Below are 20342 nucleotides of genomic sequence, written 5' to 3'. Positions count from 1 at the left end.
GCTTTATGGTTTGTCTTTTACTTGTTTCTTCTTCATGGTTTGTCTGAACTTGTTTCTTCATTAAAACAATTAAGAGAATACAATTTTTGTTAAAATAACAACTCTTACACTTTTCAGCGTGAGGTGGGAAATTAATGGACTCAGAATGATGCGTTACCATTACTTCGTAGTATAAAAAAATGTATCTTTGAATCGCAAAAGCTAAAGTATTTAATAAACTGTATCGAAAGTTGATTTTCTAGATGAAGAAATTGTTTTTACACAAAATCCATCTAACAAAAATCATTTTTTTTATGGATACAATCTCATAAGATTCTTAACATTTGCGCTTCGTTTGGTTTGCCAGATAACAAGTGGATTGTCTCATAATCATTTGTGATCATTTGTTCTTCTCACTGATTGACCGGCCCATTTTTATCTTTGGGCTTGTGATAAATACATAATTTTGAAGGAGAAGACATCCCAGCCCAGCCAACTGATTAGTATCCTAGTCAACAATATTACAGATGAGACAAAATAGCTTTACATAAATACCCTTCTCCCAATATTCCAGAGTCAGTAGCGGCAAGAAATTTTCAGCAGGGAAAAAAGGCGGTATTTTCCCTCTTCCTCCCACCACCACTGTAGCGAGCATCGACCAAGGTAAGTGTGTCGATCTTCATGACAATGCTTAGTTTGTTCAAGAATTTTAACCATTATTTGTTTTGAAGTTTGTTGTTATGAATACCGACCAACAATTAATTATCCGAAGATGAAGAATAATTAATTTGTCCATCTTTTTTTCGAAACATTTGCTGTCAATAACCTCTTTTTCGAAAAAATGCTCAAAATTTTTGTTTGTGTTTTCTCTGATTTGTCGATACACCATGTTGGGCAAACATAAGAACTGTTTTTCTGTGCTTTGATGTAATATTTTTTTGTTTCAAAGTTCAGTTATTGACGTTGTTTATCTAAATTTATTTTAGGATATTGTATATTTTGATGGTATGGTGTTTGTTTATCTAAATACACACGGTATTATCCTCTCCCTCGCCCTTTTATTACAAATCCTTCTTTTTTTTGTTAGATTATATTTTCTTATCGCAGTAAGTTAAAATTAATTTAAGGAAGTGGATAAATTTTGTTGGTTGAATGGTTAAAGATTCAGTGCTTTTGCATTATGTTCAAATCCTATAGTCTCAAACAACAATCTACATGTATACCAATGCGACATGATATATAATTTTCCAGAAACAAAGTGTGAAGGGATTATTATAAGTTTAAAGGAAATAAATGGCCTAAGTGTTTACGCGTTGTACCCAAGTTCATTCAATTTGTATTCCATTTACTAATCATATGGCAGAAACATTTATGCTGCTTCTGCCATGGATGGAGAAGATTATTATATCCAAGATGCTTTACTTTTATATCAAACAGTGATGCTCATTTGTGTTCTTGAGTCTTGTAACACGGTATTACCAGAAGCTCATAGCACGACGTAAGCGTAGGTGTGTCCGAACAGATATTTCATACAATGTGGCAGAAAGAATATGTACTCAAGTAAACCACTTGCATAGGATTATTGAAGCCAGTGATGTGCAGTGTGTTGTGAACTTAAGGATGTGTCGAAACGCATTCGGAAGGCTATGTTACTTGGTAAGGCATGTCAGTGGGATTTTAGATTCTCGATATGTCCGAGTCGAGGAGAAGGTTGCGATGTTCTTGTCTATTTTAGCACATCATAAAAAGAATAGGATAATTGGACACGACTATTTACGAAGTGGCCACACTGTAAGCACTCACTTCCATGAAGTACTTAAAGCAATTCTAATGCTACACACAATACTTCTTGCGAAGCCGGTTCCTGTGGATGAGACTTGCTCGAACGAAACATGGAAATGGTTCAAGGTATGTATGCTATTATTCAAAGACATTCTATTTAGGTTTTACATCGATATACCTTGGAGCGAATTTTATTTGCATTGTTACCAGGGTTGTCTAGGCGCTCTGGATGGTACATATATCAATGTTCATGTACCAATCATGGATAAGCCAAAATATAGAACAAGGTAAGGGACGATAGCAGTTAATGTTTTGGGTGTTTGTGATCGTGATATGAAGTTTGTGTATGCATTAACTGGATGGGAAGGTTCAGCAGCAGATGCGAGGGTTCTCCGAGATTCTATGAATCGACAAGATGGTTTGAAGATTCCGAGAGGTAATATTCAAAATGTGATCTTTGCTTGTACCATCAATACATCAATAATATTATGATACAAATAAAAATTTAAAAATTATGTTCTTGTCAATAACTTCAAATTTAATTATTATTTTTTTTGAATAACATTGATCCCAATCTCATTGTTTACAATGATGACAGGTTGCTATTATCTATGTGACAATGGATACGGAAACGTAGAAGGATTCTTAACCCCATATAGAAGAACCCGTTATCATATTAATGATTGGGTGAATTCTAATAGTGGACCACAAAATTATAAGGAATATTTCAACTCCAAGCATTGTCGTGCACGCAATGTTATTGAGAGGGCTTTTGGTTTAATGAAAAAACGATGGGCTGTTCTTCGGAGTCCCACATTTTACCCTCTTCAGGTTCAAAACCATATGATTTTGGCCTGCATGATACTACATAATTTTATTCGATCTGAAATGCCCGACGATCCACTCGAAGAATTTGAAGATGAATCGGGAGCTTCTAATGAAGAAATAGAAGATGAGTTCATTGAAAACATGGAGTCTTCAGCAGCTTGGGATATGTGGAGAGATAACTTGGCCATGTCGATGTATCACAATTAACGAATGCCATAATTATGAACATGTTGTTTGATTTCTTCTGTGAAGAATTGATGAATGGTTGTGAGATACTTTTTGGTTTGCTTTTTGTTGTACAAGACATAATGTGATTTTATTTGACATTATTCAGTTTTTTATGTTATTTTTGTTATACTGAATATCAAATGCATGAGTTAGTTAAATGTATTCCAAACAAAAATAAGACAAACATTTCTGTTCTCATTGCAGAGTATTGACTAATATTGTACAGAGTCATGGAGTTTGGAGCATCTAGCAACATTGGACCTGGAAAAGGGAAGAAATCAGACAAAAGTAGGCGTGTGTGGAGTAGCCGTGAAGAGGAAGTCTTTATTCAATCTTTGAAAGATGCAATGAAAGGAGGATTTAAAAGTGAAAATGGTTTTCGAGCTGGGCACTTGGTTTTTCTTGAGGAAGCTATGAGAAAAGTGTTTCCCAACACTGATTTACGAGGCAACCCCCACATAAATTCAAAAATCCATGTGTGGAAAAAAACTTATGGTACTCTAGTGACTATGCTTAGCCGAAGTGGAGTTGGGTGGAATGAAACAGAAAAAACGATTGATGCGACTGACGAAGCATGGGACGTCTTTGTGAAGGTTATTGTATATATGTAAATGTGAATATTATGTGTTTATTTCCAATCAAATGACACTAATCTTACAAACTCTTATATGCAATTTGTTTCTGACATTCTGCAATTGAAGAATACAAGTTTATTTAAGTTTACATATGATATTTGATGCATCGTAATTTCATACATGAAATGTAGTTATTTGATCAGTAACATTTTGTTTTTTTTTCATACAGAGTGATAACAATACCCGTACGATGCGATACAAGTCATGGCCGTATTTTAATGACTGGTGTGAGATTTTTGGTAATGATCGTGCCACTGGAGAGCGATCCGTCGGATTTACAGCTGCTGTACAAGCTGTTTTGAACATGAGTACCAACCCACCACTGCAAATTGACCCACCTCAAATGGATACTATCATGGAAAATATGTGTCATGGGATTGAAAAAGCTGCAGAATCTATTTCTGCAACCAACCATCCATCGGTCAATGATTTTGGTAGCAAAAAGGTAAGCGGCAAGAAACGCAAGCGCCAATCACAAAGCGAAGATCAGTTTGTTGATGCCATTAATTATTTCACAGAGAAATTGGTTGACAAACTATCCGAGTTAGGACAGCGAGGTGGCCGAGATGATGGGAAGTCAAATGGAAATAAGGAGGTGTTTGATGCCTTGGGGAGGATTCCTGAACTCGCAATGAACGAAAGAGTTGTAGCTGCAGCAATGTTAGTTGACAGACCAAACTACTTAGAGCTATTCTTTAGTCTTCCAGATGAGGCCAGAATTTCTTTGCTGTGTTGGCTTCTCAACAATGTCTGATTTGTAATTGCTCATGACAGCCTTTTGATAACTGCTCTTCCACCATGCAATGATATTCGCAAAGTTTTTCAGCGGCTCAGTATGACATGGTATTTTGGTAAGGTTTGCAGGTAGTAATGTTTTGAAACTGCACAATATTGTGATTGTGAATGTATTATGTTGAACAAACCATGTAGTTTTGGAAATACACAATATTGTATTTTTGTGCCACTCTTGAATGTAAGTATTTTGTTTGCAATTTGTTGTTCTCTTGTGTCTTCATTTAACTCTTTTATATATATATATTGTTTTCATATTTATTTATAAATATATGCTTGGTTTTAGTTGTGCTTTTTTAGAATTGAAAGCCATGAATCTCGATGATTGATTCCATCTTCCTCAGGCATGATTTATTTAGTGGAAAAGTAGTAGCATACTATTTATTTTGATCTTCATGTCTCTGTATTTTTGTGTGTTAAAAATATGTATAGGATTTTATTATATTCCATACTATTTATTTTGATCTTCATTGCACATGTAATTTTTCTGCAATATTTGAAGAACGGGATTCAAGAACAAATACCCATGATTTGTTTCATGTTCTTGGATTTTAATCATTTGTCGGTGTGAATGACGTATGGTGTGCAACTACCCATGATTTGTTTCGTATTATTCGATTTTAATCCTTTGTCGGTGTTTCATGTCACCAAGATTACATGTGCAAAGCAAATCTTGAGAGCCGTAAAGACATAGGCTTCATACAAAGAAAACAATAATGAAATAAAGGATTGAAGGCACAATAGCAATGCTTCCACAACGATTTAACTGCAACAGTAGGTGAAGCATTCCATTTTTGTTTTGAACCTCTAACAGGGGCAGTAGCTTCTTATGCACTGAGGCATACAAAAACAACATACATATATTACAAACCTGACCACACTTCCAAAATACATAGATAGGGCTACATTACAAAGCCATATGAAAGCCAAAAGCGAGGTTCAAAACACTAATACATACTTAGTTCACGTGTACTTTTGCCTAAAAATTTTAAGAGGGGAAGAAGATGACTGGGAGCTACACTGTTCAAACGATGTGTTGTTACCGTCTGGAATTTGAAGCCGCTTCTTTTTGTTGGTCATTAAACCATTCAACTTGCGTTTCATTGTCTTCGAAGATTGAACATTCATATTTATCTTCCCTTGTGCAATGTTTATATCCACCTTCCCTATACCATCACCTAACATATTAGGGGCAGAATGATGAGATGCAAAAGCAAATACATTACCTTTTCCAAGAGAGCTTACTGCCGCTTTAATTTCCACCTCACAATCAGCCAAGGTATGGGAAGAAGGTTTAAATGAGGGTATTTTAGTTTCTTGTGAGTAGATATGAGAAGAAGGTTTAAATGAGGGTATTTTTGGAAATTAAGGTATATTTGTAAATTTTTTACTTTTATAATCAATCACACCAAACACTAAATTAATTATCCCACTTTTCTAATTATTCATACCAAACACTGTATATTTAATCACATTACATCAACTATCATTATATTTGTATAAATAATCATTTAAATTTTTTTTAATCAGTTATCCAATCACACAAACCAAACGAGGCCTTGGTATATTATATCACTTTGAAAGGGGTGAAGAAGTTGGTGGAGCCCAATACGGAGGCAGGTTTACATGTCTTGAGGCTTTGATTTATTAGGGTATCCGCATTCGTTACTGTTACAACACTCACCATCTCAGCAAAAATCGTAGGGTCCACATGCCACTTACACATTATATTAATACATCTATTATATCACATTCATTTTAATATTAAAATTCATTATTTATAAGTCTCGCTGTCATCATTTATCTCATTCTTATTTTACATTACATAGATTCAATTTCAAATTATTTACAAAATTTAAATTATTATTATTTTATATAAATAATAATATGTTTTTATTAATATTTTTAAAATTAAATAATCTTTATTTAATTATTAACATACATTATTAAACTAAATATTATACATATATATAATATTAATAAATTTAATTAATGCTTGGCTCATCCCATTCACTCTTTTTAAAAATTAATAATAAAATAATATATATAAAAAAATAATGTGGACGGTCAACATTTGAACGCCCACATTACAATGCACAAGTGGGTGGGTGTCACATTGTTATTAACACCACATTGGTGTTCAAATCAACGAGTTTGAATACCAATGTGGGTGCCTGACCGACGATTTCGGTTGGGAATAAATCTAGCAAGCGGACTAGGTCAAGTAATAGTATTTGGAGATGAGTCCAGGTCTCGTACCCACAGAGATCGATGTTTAATTACTAGAATATGAATTATTTTTCCTAATTCAGGCTAATAAAATTCAAATGATGAGAGATAAATTAATTAAAACTAAATAACACGATTTAAATAAATTAAATAAAGCAAAACTAATCCAAACTATTAATTTAGACGAAAATTCAAATTATTTAAAAACGACTAAGGCGCACAACGGTACCGAGACAATTTATAATCTACGTGTCAAATTCATATTCAATAAATTAATTATTTAATTCACGACGGAATTCCCAAAATTATTTATTAAACGATTCCTCGAATTAATAAACCTAATTAAATCTAACAGTCCAATTATTTCTAACTGAATTTAATTAGACTCAACCGCATTAGATTACTGTCCAGTTTTTCAACCTAAAGTCGCACACTGAAATCGAATACTATTTCTAGTCAATTTAACCATGTGTTGATTGATGTGTGAAGCAAATATTAATCTATCGCCTTCCGGTTTTAGATTAACCAACAAATATTCTATTTAATTGGCCAGATTAAAAGAACACGTGATAAACGACATCAATCAATGAATAAAATAAATAATCTAATTGAATTAAACTCAAAACATCAAAAAATAATATGTCTCGGCCCTATCATGGCCTTAGTCTATAAAAATCTACTCCATAAACCTAAAATAAAAGTGTAAGTCTCTGTTTAAAGTCAATGGAGAAAACATGATTAAGAAGGAATGGAAAGAGATTCTCTGTGATTTGTAGCGTGTGTGAGGAATTGCTCGCTGGTTTTGCCTTCCTTCTTCCTCCCTTCTTTTCTTTCTTCCGCGCTGTTCTGTTATTTCGTCTCCTTCTGTGCTTCTGTTATGGCAGCCCTCTCTTCTTTTGTACGCTTTTGCCCTTTTATTCTTCTTAATGGGCCTCCTCATTCCTTTCCTTTTTAAGCCCATGTCCAGTAAAGAAAGTGTAAATAAGATATTTATAAAGATTTACATAGATTTTTCCAAGATTTCAATATCATCAAGGAATAGAATATAAGAGCATTTAATTTCCTTTTTTTTTGATATTTTGTTCCCTTTGAAATCTAGTAAATTTATATTCTCTATCAATTTAAACACTTTTCACTTTTTATTCAAATCTACAATTATTAATTAAATTAAGCACATAATTAGGATAAAAAGTCTAGATAAGGGCAAATATTATCAAATCAAATCCCTAAAATCTTTGTAAGATTTGGTCTTATCAATCCCCCCACACTTAAGCCTTTGTTCGTCCTCGAGCAAATCAGAGAATAAAAATATAATCGAGGAATATTCAATGATTCACCACAAAATTGACACTAATCAATACTTTTCAACCTACTAAATTCCGTCACACTCAATCAAAAGATCACACGTCAAAAATCATAAAATTCACTTTCATTGCAACTTTAAAACTCAAGCATTCACTAGAAAAGATCAAGATAATGAGACGTGTGTAGTGTGGAGGTCAAAACTCATATTCCTCAAAGGTGTTTTAGTTCAAGGAATGCTCATATTTTCTGAATTTTTTTTTATATAAAGAAACTCTCCATAAACTTGTCTTTCATACCTTTCTCCACTAAATGTTGGAGGAATATGACCCGGTCAATAGGTCTTTTTAAGCTTATAACGTTAGGCCACGGCTCACGGCTACAATAAAGGTAGGGAGATTCAAAATGGGAGAAAATAAACAATTTAATCATACAGCGCACTCCTTCATCTCTTATCTTCCTTCCCTTATGGAATTTCCCCATTCATCCACCTAACATTTTCATCTTCCTTGTACTTTCATTCATATTCCCCCATATTTTTTTCGATCTTCAACAACATTCCCTTTTAGGTTTTTCAATCACCACATCATACAACATTCATTCCTCCTCCTTTTTCTTTTATATATATCTTTTCATCAATCACTTTCTCATTTTTCATGATTTTTTCAAACTCCTCCAATTTTTCTTATCAATCAACACATGAGAGTTATTGAAAATTTTAAAGCGCTAAAGAGTTTATTTCTCTCAAAATTAAGGTAGAGGAATAGTGTATGAGCTAAAATTGGGTAGTTGATGTGGGATTTTGAAGGAATATGAATGGGGCAAACTGTATGTCTTTGACACACTTCATTCGATTTTTTATAGGCTCAAAATGGGGTACTAGGGATATAAATGATACATTGGGTAGGCTCGAAAGGCTCAAACGGTCCAAGGATCGCCTAAATCATCCCTAAGTCATTCTCCTCCATATTTTCGCCTCGAAAGATAATCAGACAAGTTCTAGATTGTTTCTTTTATTTCTCTTTTTTTCTTTCATGAGCTCACCTCTTGCTAATTCACAATTAATTCATATAAGTATGACTCAAAGTGCATAGATGATGTCTCAAAACATGATACAAAACTAGTTTGTGCTCAAATCCTTCGGCTACAACTACAGCTCATCTGAATCAATTCTAGGTGTGATTCAATCTCTCGAGTGATAAAAAATCTAGGAAGTCAATTAGTGTGTCATGTAATCACAAATGAGGTTTCTCAAAGAATAACCAAAAAAAAAAATTTCATGCTCGAGGATTAAACATTGAAGCACATGCTAAGTGTGGTGACGTGAAACAAACACAAATCAAATCCCCCCCCCCCCCCACACACACACACACACACACACACACACACACACACTTTAGATTTACACTGCCTCAGTGTCATGTCATTCAAAAAGATAAAAGTTGGATGCAGAATAGCAAGAGAACACTTCCTTGACAGTGTTGCTTTAAATTCCATGGACTGTTACATGGGGATGGTAGAATTCCTCAGTGCTGGAAATTTTTATTTCAACAGTTTAGCTTTTCCAGAATCTAAATCATATTCCTTCATTCCAATATTCCCTACACACACCAAAATCACAGAGAATTAACCTAATAGAGTAAAAAATAAAAAAATAAAATGAAACGAAATAAAATAAATCACTGGGTTGCCTCCCAGCAAGCGCTGAATTTCTTGTCTATAGCTAGACAACTCCCTTTATGGATTAGGTTGGATCGTGCAAAGGAGTACTCGGCTCTTCTTGCTCCACATTTCCTCCATGAAAAATTTTCAGTCGATGTCCATTCACCTTAAAGGGATTTCCAGAATCTCCACGGATTTCTACAACACCAAAGGGAAAAACTTCAGTAACAGTAAAAGGCCCGGACCATTTGGAGCGAAGTTTACCTGGCATGAGTTTCAAACGAGAGTTATAAAGAATAACTTTTTGTCCAGACTCAAATTCCCTGTGCACAATCCTTGCATCATGCCACTTCTTTGTCTTTTCCTTGTAGATTTTTGCATTCTCATATGCATCAAGACGAAATTCCTCCAGCTCATTGAGTTGTAGAAGACGCTGATAACCTGTAGCTTGCACATCAAAGTTCAAAAATTTAGTAGCCCATAATGTCCTATGCTCTAATTCAACAGGAAGGTGACAAGCTTTTCCATAGACCAAACGAAAAGGGGAAGTTCCTATAGGGGTTTTGAATGCTGTTCTATATGCCCACAACGCATCATCCAATTTACTAGCCCATTCCTTCCTCGAAGATCCAACGGTCTTCTCAAGAATTTTCTTAATCTCCCTATTTGACACTTCTACTTGACCACTGGTTTGAGGATGATAAGGTGTTGCCACCTTGTGCGTGACCCCATATTTAGCCAAAAGAGATTCAAAATTGCGATTACAAAAATGTGTTCCCCCATCGCTAATAATGGCTCTAGGTGTGCCAAATCTTGCAAAAATATTTTTCTTTAAAAATTGGATCACAACCTTAGAGTCATTGGTTCTACAAGCACTTGCTTCCACCCACTTGGATACGTAATCCACAGCCACCAAAATATATTTATTTCCTAAGGAATCTGGAAATGGCCCCATGAAATCAATTCCCCACACATCAAACAATTCACAGACTAAAATATTATTCAATGGCATTTTGTGTCTCCTTGAAATATTACCAACACGTTGGGATTCATTACAATTCAAAACATAAGTGTGTGCATCCTTGAACAGTGTAGGCCAGTAGAATCCAGCTTGAAGGATTTTTGTGGCCGTTTTACTTGCCCCAAAATGTCCTCCAGTTGGACCACTATGACAATGAGAAAGTATAAAACTTACCTCTTCCGCTGGAATACACCTACGAATAATGCCATCTGCACAAATTCTAAACAAAAAAGGATCTTCCCAAAGATAATATTTTAAATCTGAAAAGAACTTCTTTTTCTGCTGATATGTAAGATGAGAAGGAATAAATTTGCATGACAAATAATTAACAAAATCAGCATACCATGGTAAATTAGAGATGCCATAAAGTTTCTCGTCAGGGAATTCATCTCTAATTACATACTTACCTTCCTTGGGCTTCTCCAATCTCGATAGATGATCAGCAACTTGGTTTTCAGTCCCCTTGCGATCCACGATCTCTATGTCAAATTCTTGCAGTAGAAGGATCCATCTTATCAATCTTGGCTTGGCATCCTTCTTGTTTAAGAGATACTTCAAAGCTGAATGATCCGTGTGGACTATCACTTTACTCCCTACAAGGTATGGCCGAAACTTGTCCAAAGAAAAAACAACAGCCAGCAACTCTTTTTCTGTGGTGGAGTAGTTCAATTGAGCTCCTGAAAGTGTCATGCTTGCATAGTAGATTACATGCAAGAATTTGTCTCTCTTTTGCCCCAAAACACCCCCTAAAGCAATATCACTTGCGTCACACATGAGTTCAAAAGGTAGATTCTAATTTGGTGCGACAATGATTGGCGTGGTGGTCAACTTTTGCTTTAATACCTGAAAAGCTTGTAAACAATCTTCAGAAAAAACAAAAAGAACATCTTTCATTAGCAAATTAGTTAAAGGCTTAGTAATACTCGAGAAATCCTTGATAAATCGCCTATAAAAACCTGCATGCCCAATAAAGCTACGAATTCCTTTGACATTAGTGGGAGGAGGAAGCTTTTCTATGATTTCTACCTTAGCTCTATCCACTTCAATACCTTTTTCAGAAATTTTGTGACCAAGGACAATTCCTTCCTTTACCATGAAATGACATTTCTCCCAGTTAAGTACAAGATTCGTTTCTTCACATCTCTTTAGCACTTTTGACAAATTAATCAAACAAGAGTCGAAGGAAGAACCAAAAACATAAAAGTCATCCATGAAGACCTCAATATGCTTTTCAACCATATCATGAAAAATCGACATCATACAACGTTGAAAAGTAGCAGGAGCATTACACAAACCAAATGGCATTCTTTTATAAGCAAATGTACCATAGAGACAAGTAAAAGTGGTCTTATCTTGATCTTCGGGGTCTATGGGGATTTGCATATATCCAGAATAACCATCTAAAAAACAATAGAAAGCATGACCTGCCAAACGCTCTAACATTTGATCAACAAAAGGTAAGGGGAAGTGATCTTTTCTTGTGGCATCATTCAATTTGCGATAATCAATACAAACACGCCACCCAGTCACAGTTCTAGTGGGGATTAATTCGTTATTTTCATTTTCAACAACAGTGATTCCCCCTTTCTTAGGAACAACCTGCACAGGACTTACCCACTTGCTATCGGATATAGGAAAGATCATACCTGCATCAAGGAGTTTGATTACCTCCTTTTTGACGACCTCTTGCATAGCTGGATTCAATCTCCTTTGAGGTTGAGTGGTGGGAGAGTGCTCTTTCTCCATTAAAATTTTGTGCATGCACATGGATGGATTTATTCCCTTGATGTCAGCTATGCTCCATCCAATGGCATATATGTGATCCTTCAGCACTCTCAAGAGCTTATCTTCCTCATTACCTGTCAAGGAAGACGAAACAATTACTGGCAGTTTATGTTCTTCCTTCAAAAATAAATATTTTAAATGAGGAGGAAGTGGTTTGAGTTCGAGGAATGGGGGTTCTTCTATGGAAGATTTAAGTGATTTTGGAATATGTACAAGCTCCCCAATCTTCGAATTCACCGATCTTGGCAAAGGCTTTGATCCCTCCAAGTAGTTCATACATTCCTCCACTTCTTCTCTGCTGGATTCCGTGGACTTTGGGCTAACCAAAAGCTTTTCCAGTGGGTCTTCAATCAAAGTATCCTGCATACTACACTCAACAATATCATCAATAGCATATATTCTATAACAATCAGAAGATCCAGGATATTTCATACTACGAAAAACATTAAAAGTTACCTTCTCATCATTCAACCTCAAAAATAACTCACCTTTTTGCACATCTATGAGAGCTCTTCCAGTAGCTAAGAAAGGACGACCTAAAATTAGGGGGATCTCACGATCCTCCTCCATGTCTAGCACAACAAAGTCAACTGAAAATATAAATTTATCAACCTTAACCAAAACATCCTCTATAACCCCTCTAGGATATTTAATAGACCTATCAGCAAGTTGAAGGGAAATAGTGGTTGGTTTAACTTCTCCAATCCCCAATTTCTCAAAGCAGGAATAAGGCATAATATTTATGCTAGCACCAAGACCACACAATGCCTTGTTAAAATTAGAATTTCCTATAGTGCAAGGAATGGAGAAACTACCTGGATCCTTAAGCTTTGGAGGTAATTTATTTTGCAAAATAGCTGAACATTCCTCAGAAAGCTTAACAGTTTCAAAATCAACAAGTTTCCTCTTTTTAGTCAAAATATCTTTCAAGAATTTAGCATAAGAAGGCATTTGAGCCAAATCCTCTACAAAAGGAATATTTATGTGCAATTTCTTAAAAACTTCAAGAAATTTTGAAAATTGTTGATCCAATTGTAGTTGTCTTGCTCTTTGAGGGAAATGAAGTGTATTAATATCAATATTATCATTAGAATCAAAATCCTTACCTTTCTTACCTGTCTTCCGTGTAGTCTGAGTGTTCTGTTCCTTAGCATCTTCCATTTTTGGTTTCATTCCTCCATCATTCTTTGCCTCCATATCTGTAGAATTCTGCCTCTTTGGCTCCTCTTCCTCGGCCTTGATCACTGTACTCACTGCATTCACTCCTTTCGGATTTTTCTCAGTATCACTTGGTAGTGTTCCAAGGGGTCGATTTGCTAATTGATTGGCTATTTGACCCATTTGAGCATCTTACCTTCGTAAGATAGCATCATGATTCTGCAGTCTCGTCTCCATTCCCACAATATGTTTCATCATAAAATCCTCATAAATTGGTCGTTGATCTTCTTGCTTGAATCCTGGAGGTGCTGCAGGTACCAATAATCCTTGTTGTCTCACTTGTTGAGGAATGGGCAGTGGAGGAATATTTGTTGGATTAAGGGAATTCTCCGTATTCTTCCAAGACAAATTAGGGTGATGCTTCCATCCTGGATTGTATGTGAAACTGTATGGATTTGATTGATGTCTCCATTGATTCCCCACAAAATTCACTGCTTCTTCATCAAAAATGGGTTGTTCCTCGATGACTATTCCTTGGACCTGATTTGCTTGATTTGATTTCAGCTGAGAGAATTGATGGGCCAACCCATCAATCTTAGCAGTAAGTGCATTCAACACATCCATTTCAAGAACTCCAGCCTTCTTTTCTCGTTTAATATCTGTCCAACCCGCACTATTTTCAGCCATACTTGAAATTATTTCAAGTGCAACTCGTGGAGTCTTCTTGTATAAGCTACCATTGGCTGCCGCATCTAGCATGGAACGCACAGAAGGATCTACTCCGTTATAGAAAATCTGAACTTGTTCAGATGAAGAGAAACCATGTTGAGGACACCTCCTCAACATCTTTCTAAATCTTCCCCAAGCTGTATGTAATGTCTCCCCATCCTTCTGGCGAAAAGATGATATATCCATACGCAGTTGTGCTAGCTTGGTGGGTAGAAAATATTGATTCATGAACATTTCCACCAAACCATTCCATGTAGTAATAGAACCAGCTGGTAGATCTCTAAGCCATTCTGCTGCTTCACCATGCAAAGAGAAGGGGAATAGTCTCAATCTTATGGCATCTGTGCTCACTCCATTGAACTTGATTGTGTCACAGATAGATAGAAATCCCTCCAGATGTGCATTAGGATCCTCGGTCTGCGATCCTCCAAATCTCACTTGATATTGTATCATTTGAATGATGGATGGCTTCAACTCAAAATTATTTGCTTCCACAGTAGGGCGAGTGATACTAGAACCATAACCTCCAGTAGTTTGTCTAGTAAGATCATAGACAGTGCGATCATCTTCCTCGTTGTCCATTACTTCCATCCCTGCTGTTTCAACTTTCTCCTCTTGTTTTAATTGTTCTTCCACGTCAAAGTCTGAGGATTTCTCCCTTTGTGCTTTACGTCTCCATCGAAAAGTATTCTCAATCTCTGGATCAAATGGCTCCAATTCTGTTCTTCCTTTAGCACGGCTCATGCACAGTAAGATAATCCCTGAAAATAAATAACAAACTTCAAACGTACTAATATGCGTAGAATCGACAAAATAAAATAAAAACCTAATCTCAAGAAAATAATAAATCCTAATATTAAACAATTCAATCCCCGGCAACGGCGCCAAAAACTTGACCGACGATTTCGGTTGGGAATAAATCTAGCAAGCGGACTAGGTCAAGTAATAGTATTTGGAGATGAGTCCAGGTATCGTACCCACAGAGATCGATGTTTAATTACTAGAATATGAATTATTTTTCCTAATTCAGGCTAATAAAATTCAAATGATGAGAGATAAATTAATTAAAACTAAATAACACGATTTAAATAAATTAACTAAAGCAAAACTAATCCAAACTATTAATTTAGACGAAAATTCAAATTATTTAAAAACGACTAAGGCGCACGACGGTACCGAGACAATTTATAATCTACGTGTCAAATTCATATTCAATAAATTAATTATTTAATTCACGACGTAATTCCCAAAATTATTTATTAAACGATTCTTCGAATTAATAAACCTAATTAAATCTAACAGTCCAATTATTTCTAACTGAATTTAATTAGATTCAACCGCATTAGATTGCTGTGAAATTCCAGTTTTTCAACCTAAAGTCGCACACTGAAATCGAATACTATTTCTAGTCAATTTAACCATGTGTTGATTGATGTGCGAAGCAAATATTAATCTATCGCCTTCCGGTTTTAGATTAACCAACAAATATTCTATTTAATTGGCCAGATTAAAAGAACACGTGATAAACGACATCAATCAATGAATAAAATAAATAATCTAATTGAATTAAACTCAAAACATCAAAAAATAATATGTCTCGGCCCTATCCTGGTCTTAGTCTATAAAAATCTACTCCATAAACTTAAAATAAAAGTGTAAGTCTCTGTTTAAAGTCAATGGAGAAAACATGATTAAGAAGGAATGGAAAGAGATTCTCTGTGATTTGTAGCGTGTGTGAGGAATTCATCGCTGGTTTTGCCTTCCTTCTTCCTCCCTTCTTTTCTTTCTTCCGCGCTGTTCTGCTATTTCGTCTCCTTCTGTGCTTCTGTTATGGCAACCCTCTCTTCTTTTGTACGCTTCTGCCCTTTTATTCTTCTTAATGGGCCTCCTCATTCCTTTCCTTTTTAAGCCCATGTCCAGTAAAGAAAGTGTAAATAAGATATTTATAAAGATTTACATAGATTTTTCCAAGATTTCAATATCATCAAGGAATAGAATATAAGAGCATTTAATTTCCTTTTTTCTGATATTTTGTTCCCTTTGAAATCTAGTAAATTTATATTCTCTATCAATTTAAACACTTTTCACTTTTTATTCAAATCTACAATTATTAATTAAATTAAGCTCATAATTAGGATAAAAAGTCTAGATAAGGGCAAATATTATCAAATCAAATCCCTAAAATCTTTGTAAGATTTGGCCTTATCAGTGTCCCTTACAGAATGTTCAAGAGATCCTGTGATTGGAAATCTTCGCCTGTTGCCTAGAACTTCATATTCTTGAAAAAGCCGATGCGCAAATTCCTTGTTTTCTTATATATATACTCGTTTTCTTTGATGCAAGATTGGTATTTACACTTCTTTAAGAAATATTGCGAACGGATATCTTTGTTAGAACTTCAGATTTTTCAATCTACACACGAACAAATGCTACTCTATATTTGCAGTCGGTGTTGATGGATTGATCTTTACAATATTCAAGGGAAAGAAGACGTAAATTGGTGGATTTTCTTCCATATATTTTAACTGATTCTCTATTCTCACTTATTAACTCGTTTATCTTAATCAACAAGAGTTTCTTGTTTCATGGAGTTATCACTTATTCCATGGATTGATCTCTAGCTATTATCGCTTCTTAACCGCACATCTTCTCTACCAAAGCAAAATAATCGCATATACTAGTTATAATTAAAGCTCGACAAACACATTATAGTTCAATGTGAAGGTTTTTTTTATGAGATGATCTCACATATATTTATTCATGAGATGATAGACTTTGTCCATATTTACGATAAAAAAACCTTAATTTTGGCATAAAAAATGGCATTTTTCATAGATGACCCAAATAAAATATTTGTCTCACACAATTTATCTGTGAGACCATCTCACATGAGTTTTTGTGTAGTTCAATTTGAACATTCAAAAGGTATTTATTTTGTATCCAGCCATCTTTACATTAATTTTTTAAAAAATATTTAAGTTTGTTTTTATTTATTTCCCATCGAAAATACCAATGATTAAATATTTTGTAAAAAATAACTTGATTAACTGAATATATAATATTTGTATAATTCATATAAATAGATAAGATTTTGTTCATGTCAAGAGCATATGTTACACACAAAATTATTATTAAAGTGAATATAAATTATACTAACTATTTTTAATAGTGAGAGAGCAATTAACACGAGGGTTTTGGCCTTTGCTTGAAGCAATATAACTGGAGGGATTTAATTGCAAATTTAAGGGTGTATGGGGGTAAAATGGAAATGAGGAGTAGTTGAGACGGTTTGTTGTAAATAAACCAGATCCAGCAGTTGCCCAAAAACTTTGGCGCACCATCTGACTGGAAGATCCAACGTCCAAGTTTCCTTTTTCCGGTGACGGAGTCATTGACGTTTGGCGGCGCGTGATACTGAATACATTTTCGTTGCGGCTCTTGAGGTACACTTTCTTCTTTAATTGTGATCTATAGCTCAAACTGAATGGAAATGGACTGAATTGGAAAGAAATATTGGAGTGAATTGATTCAGAACTCAGTTTAAGATGATTGTTAGCGGACTCTGAAATAACTAGAGAGATGGGCCGGGGACTGAATTGATGTTTTGGATGAATATTGAAGGATTGCTGGATAAATTGCTTTTAATCTCATTTTACGATATTCACAAAAATGGAGGATGAAATTCCTGCGGATATGTGATTCTGGGGGTAATCGTTGATAAATTTCAAGCTTATAGTTAATTAGGAGGTTCTTTTCATTCTCTACATCTTCCGATTAAATGACTAATGATGTGGAAAATCCTAAAGATGGAAACACTTCAGATGCGCGATCAGTTCCTCCTGAAACTCTATCCACTTGGTATTCCAGCCTGCTGCAGCAAGTATCGGTTTATGGAATTGCTGCGGGGTATTGCATTTCTGCTTCGTTGTTATCCATAATAAATAAATGGGCTGTGATGAAATTTCCTTACCCTGGAGCTCTAACAGCGCTGCAGTACTTGACCAGTGCTGCTGGAGTATTGATATGTGGCTGGCTCAAGTTAATAGAACACGATAAGCTCAATCTTCTTACAATGTGGCGCTTTTTGCCTGCTGCATTTATATTTTATTTGTCCCTATTCACAAATAGTGAACTTCTTCTACATGCTAATGTCGACACATTCATTGTTTTTCGCTCGGTTGTCCCGATATTTGTTGCCATTGGTGAAACCCTCTACTTGCACCAGCCTTGGCCTTTGTTGAAAACGTGGTTATCCCTTGGGACTATATTTGGTGGCAGTGTGCTCTATGTCATAACAGATTATCAGTTCACTTTAATGGCTTATAGCTGGGCATTAGCGTATTTGGTGAGCATGTCGATAGATTTTGTTTACATTAAACATGTGGTTATGACAATTGGTTTGGACACTTGGGGTCTTGTGCTGTACAATAATCTTGAAGCCTTGCTGTTGTTTCCTGTGGAGTTGCTTATAATGGGAGAATTGAAGAAGATAGAGCATGAAATTTCAGATGAGCCAGAGTGGCATTCTTTTCAGGTGGTTTTGCCTGTAGGATTATCGTGTCTGTTTGGTTTAGCCATCTCCTTTTTTGGGTTCTCTTGTCGCAGAGCCATATCAGCTACGGGGTTCACTGTTCTTGGCATAGTGAACAAACTGCTGACAGTTGTGATAAATCTTGTTATTTGGGATAAACACTCAACCTTTGTGGGAACACTCGGGTTGTTGATTTGCATGGTTGGGGGCATTTTGTATCAACAATCTACTAGCAGCAAATATAAACCCGCGAAAGAAGTAATAGCTCAAGAGAGTGAAGAACACCAGAAGCTGCTTGAAATGCTAAATATTCATGAGAACAGTAGCGATGAAAAGAAAGTTACTGAAGTGGGAGAAGGAAAATCATAGGCCATCTTTGGTTCGGTCGACCCTACCCCTGCGGGCACTGCCTGCAGGGGTCGATCCAACGGCTCGGATTTTTTCGAGCCAATTTTTTTTTTTTTTTTTTACATGGAGGTGGGCCCGGATCACTCATGTGGAGTGATCCGGACCGTTCATTGCCCGTGCAGACACTGCCTGCACGGGTAGGATGAAACAAACCGCCATCTTTAAAGAGATTTTTGTTAGGTCATTATTATTATTATTATTGTTATTTTACTTGTCCAAATGGTTGATGATTGGTGGGTTTTACGAAGGAAGAGATCTCAGCTTTTTCAGATTCATCATGGTGTTCACCGTCCAGTTCTTTGTTTATTTATTATTCTTATTTGTAAAATTATTATAAAAATGAAAGAATTGTTATTGAGGCGTAATTTAATTATTTAAATAAAAATATATCGGTGAATGAACTTAAAGATAGTGGACGAGTACATAAATATTTTATTTAGATTTAGAGTACTCATGAGATGATCTCATAAATCTTTATCTGGGAGACAGGTCAATCCTATCGATATTCACAATAAAAAAGTAATACTCTTAGCATAAAAAGTAATATTTTTTCATGGATGACCGAAACAAAATATCCGTCTCACAAATATGACCCGTGAGATTGTCTAACACAAATTTTTACCTTAGATTAAAGAACATTTACAAAAAATTTCGAAGATGAGTGGATGTGATCGACTAAATTAATCCTGTAGTGGAAAAGTTGGTTTTGGGCATGGAGATCCTATATTACAACTGACGTCTCCTTGTATAGAAAGACATATTTGACATACTGTTTGAGTGTATCAAACCCTAAACCAGGGAAGAAAACACTAAGAAACTCTATTAGTGGATCGAAAAACAAAAACGTCCAGACTAGTTTATCGAAATAAACCCTCAGAAAGTCAAGAAAAACCCTTCTAATGAAAACATAAAACTTAAAATTCCGACTGTTTTTTATGTTTTACATCGAATTTCATTCGAAAAACACAAGTGAACCCATTGAATGCATAAATTTTTTTTGTGTTGGCCTAACTATTGAGATAAAGATATATGATCAGAACAAATTTGAAACACTTAGATTAATTAATTTTTGATATCATGATATCTTGAAATAATTATATGTATAAATAAAATGTTAAAATTTAAATACAAATTATATATATTTCAGCGGATAGAGTCTTTGTTTTCTAAATATTAAATTATATATTCAATTTTTACTTGAATTATTTTTTTTATTATTTTTTATTTATATATCAAAATTACAATATAATTTTTTACTATTTTTTTATAATTA

General features: G+C 35.0%; 2 protein-coding genes and 1 long non-coding RNA gene across 3 annotated transcripts; 2 read left to right on the top strand and 1 right to left on the bottom strand.

Annotated features, from left to right (window-relative positions):
* The first annotated feature begins 337 nt into the window (after positions 1-337).
* Positions 338-4381, top strand: LOC142524824 (uncharacterized). The gene is made up of 3 exons (XM_075628939.1): positions 338-642; positions 3022-3410; positions 3622-4381. The coding sequence occupies exons 2-3, from the start codon at positions 3048-3050 to the stop codon at positions 4204-4206; spliced, it is 948 nt and encodes a 315-aa protein (XP_075485054.1). The 5' UTR covers positions 338-642; positions 3022-3047; the 3' UTR covers positions 4207-4381.
* A 630-nt stretch (positions 4382-5011) lies between these two features.
* Positions 5012-5520, bottom strand: LOC142525658 (uncharacterized). Its single transcript, XR_012815120.1, has 2 exons — positions 5471-5520; positions 5012-5410 (listed from the first exon to the last, which is right to left on the bottom strand). It is a non-coding gene; the product is annotated as an uncharacterized LOC142525658 (long non-coding RNA).
* Positions 5521-17558: 12038 nt separating this feature from the next.
* On the top strand, positions 17559-19365 carry LOC142524633 (GDP-mannose transporter GONST3-like). The gene is made up of 2 exons (XM_075628678.1): positions 17559-19040; positions 19237-19365. Exon 1 carries the CDS (start codon positions 17909-17911, stop codon positions 19028-19030), a length of 1122 nt encoding a protein of 373 aa, XP_075484793.1. The 5' UTR covers positions 17559-17908; the 3' UTR covers positions 19031-19040; positions 19237-19365.
* Positions 19366-20342: the final 977 nt, after the last annotated feature.

This window comes from Primulina tabacum, chromosome 14 (assembly GCF_025594145.1).
Source record: "Primulina tabacum isolate GXHZ01 chromosome 14, ASM2559414v2, whole genome shotgun sequence".
NCBI lineage: Eukaryota > Viridiplantae > Streptophyta > Magnoliopsida > Lamiales > Gesneriaceae > Primulina > Primulina tabacum.
Note: the sequence above shows the minus strand (reverse complement) of the source record. Positions and strands in the feature narration are given on the sequence as shown.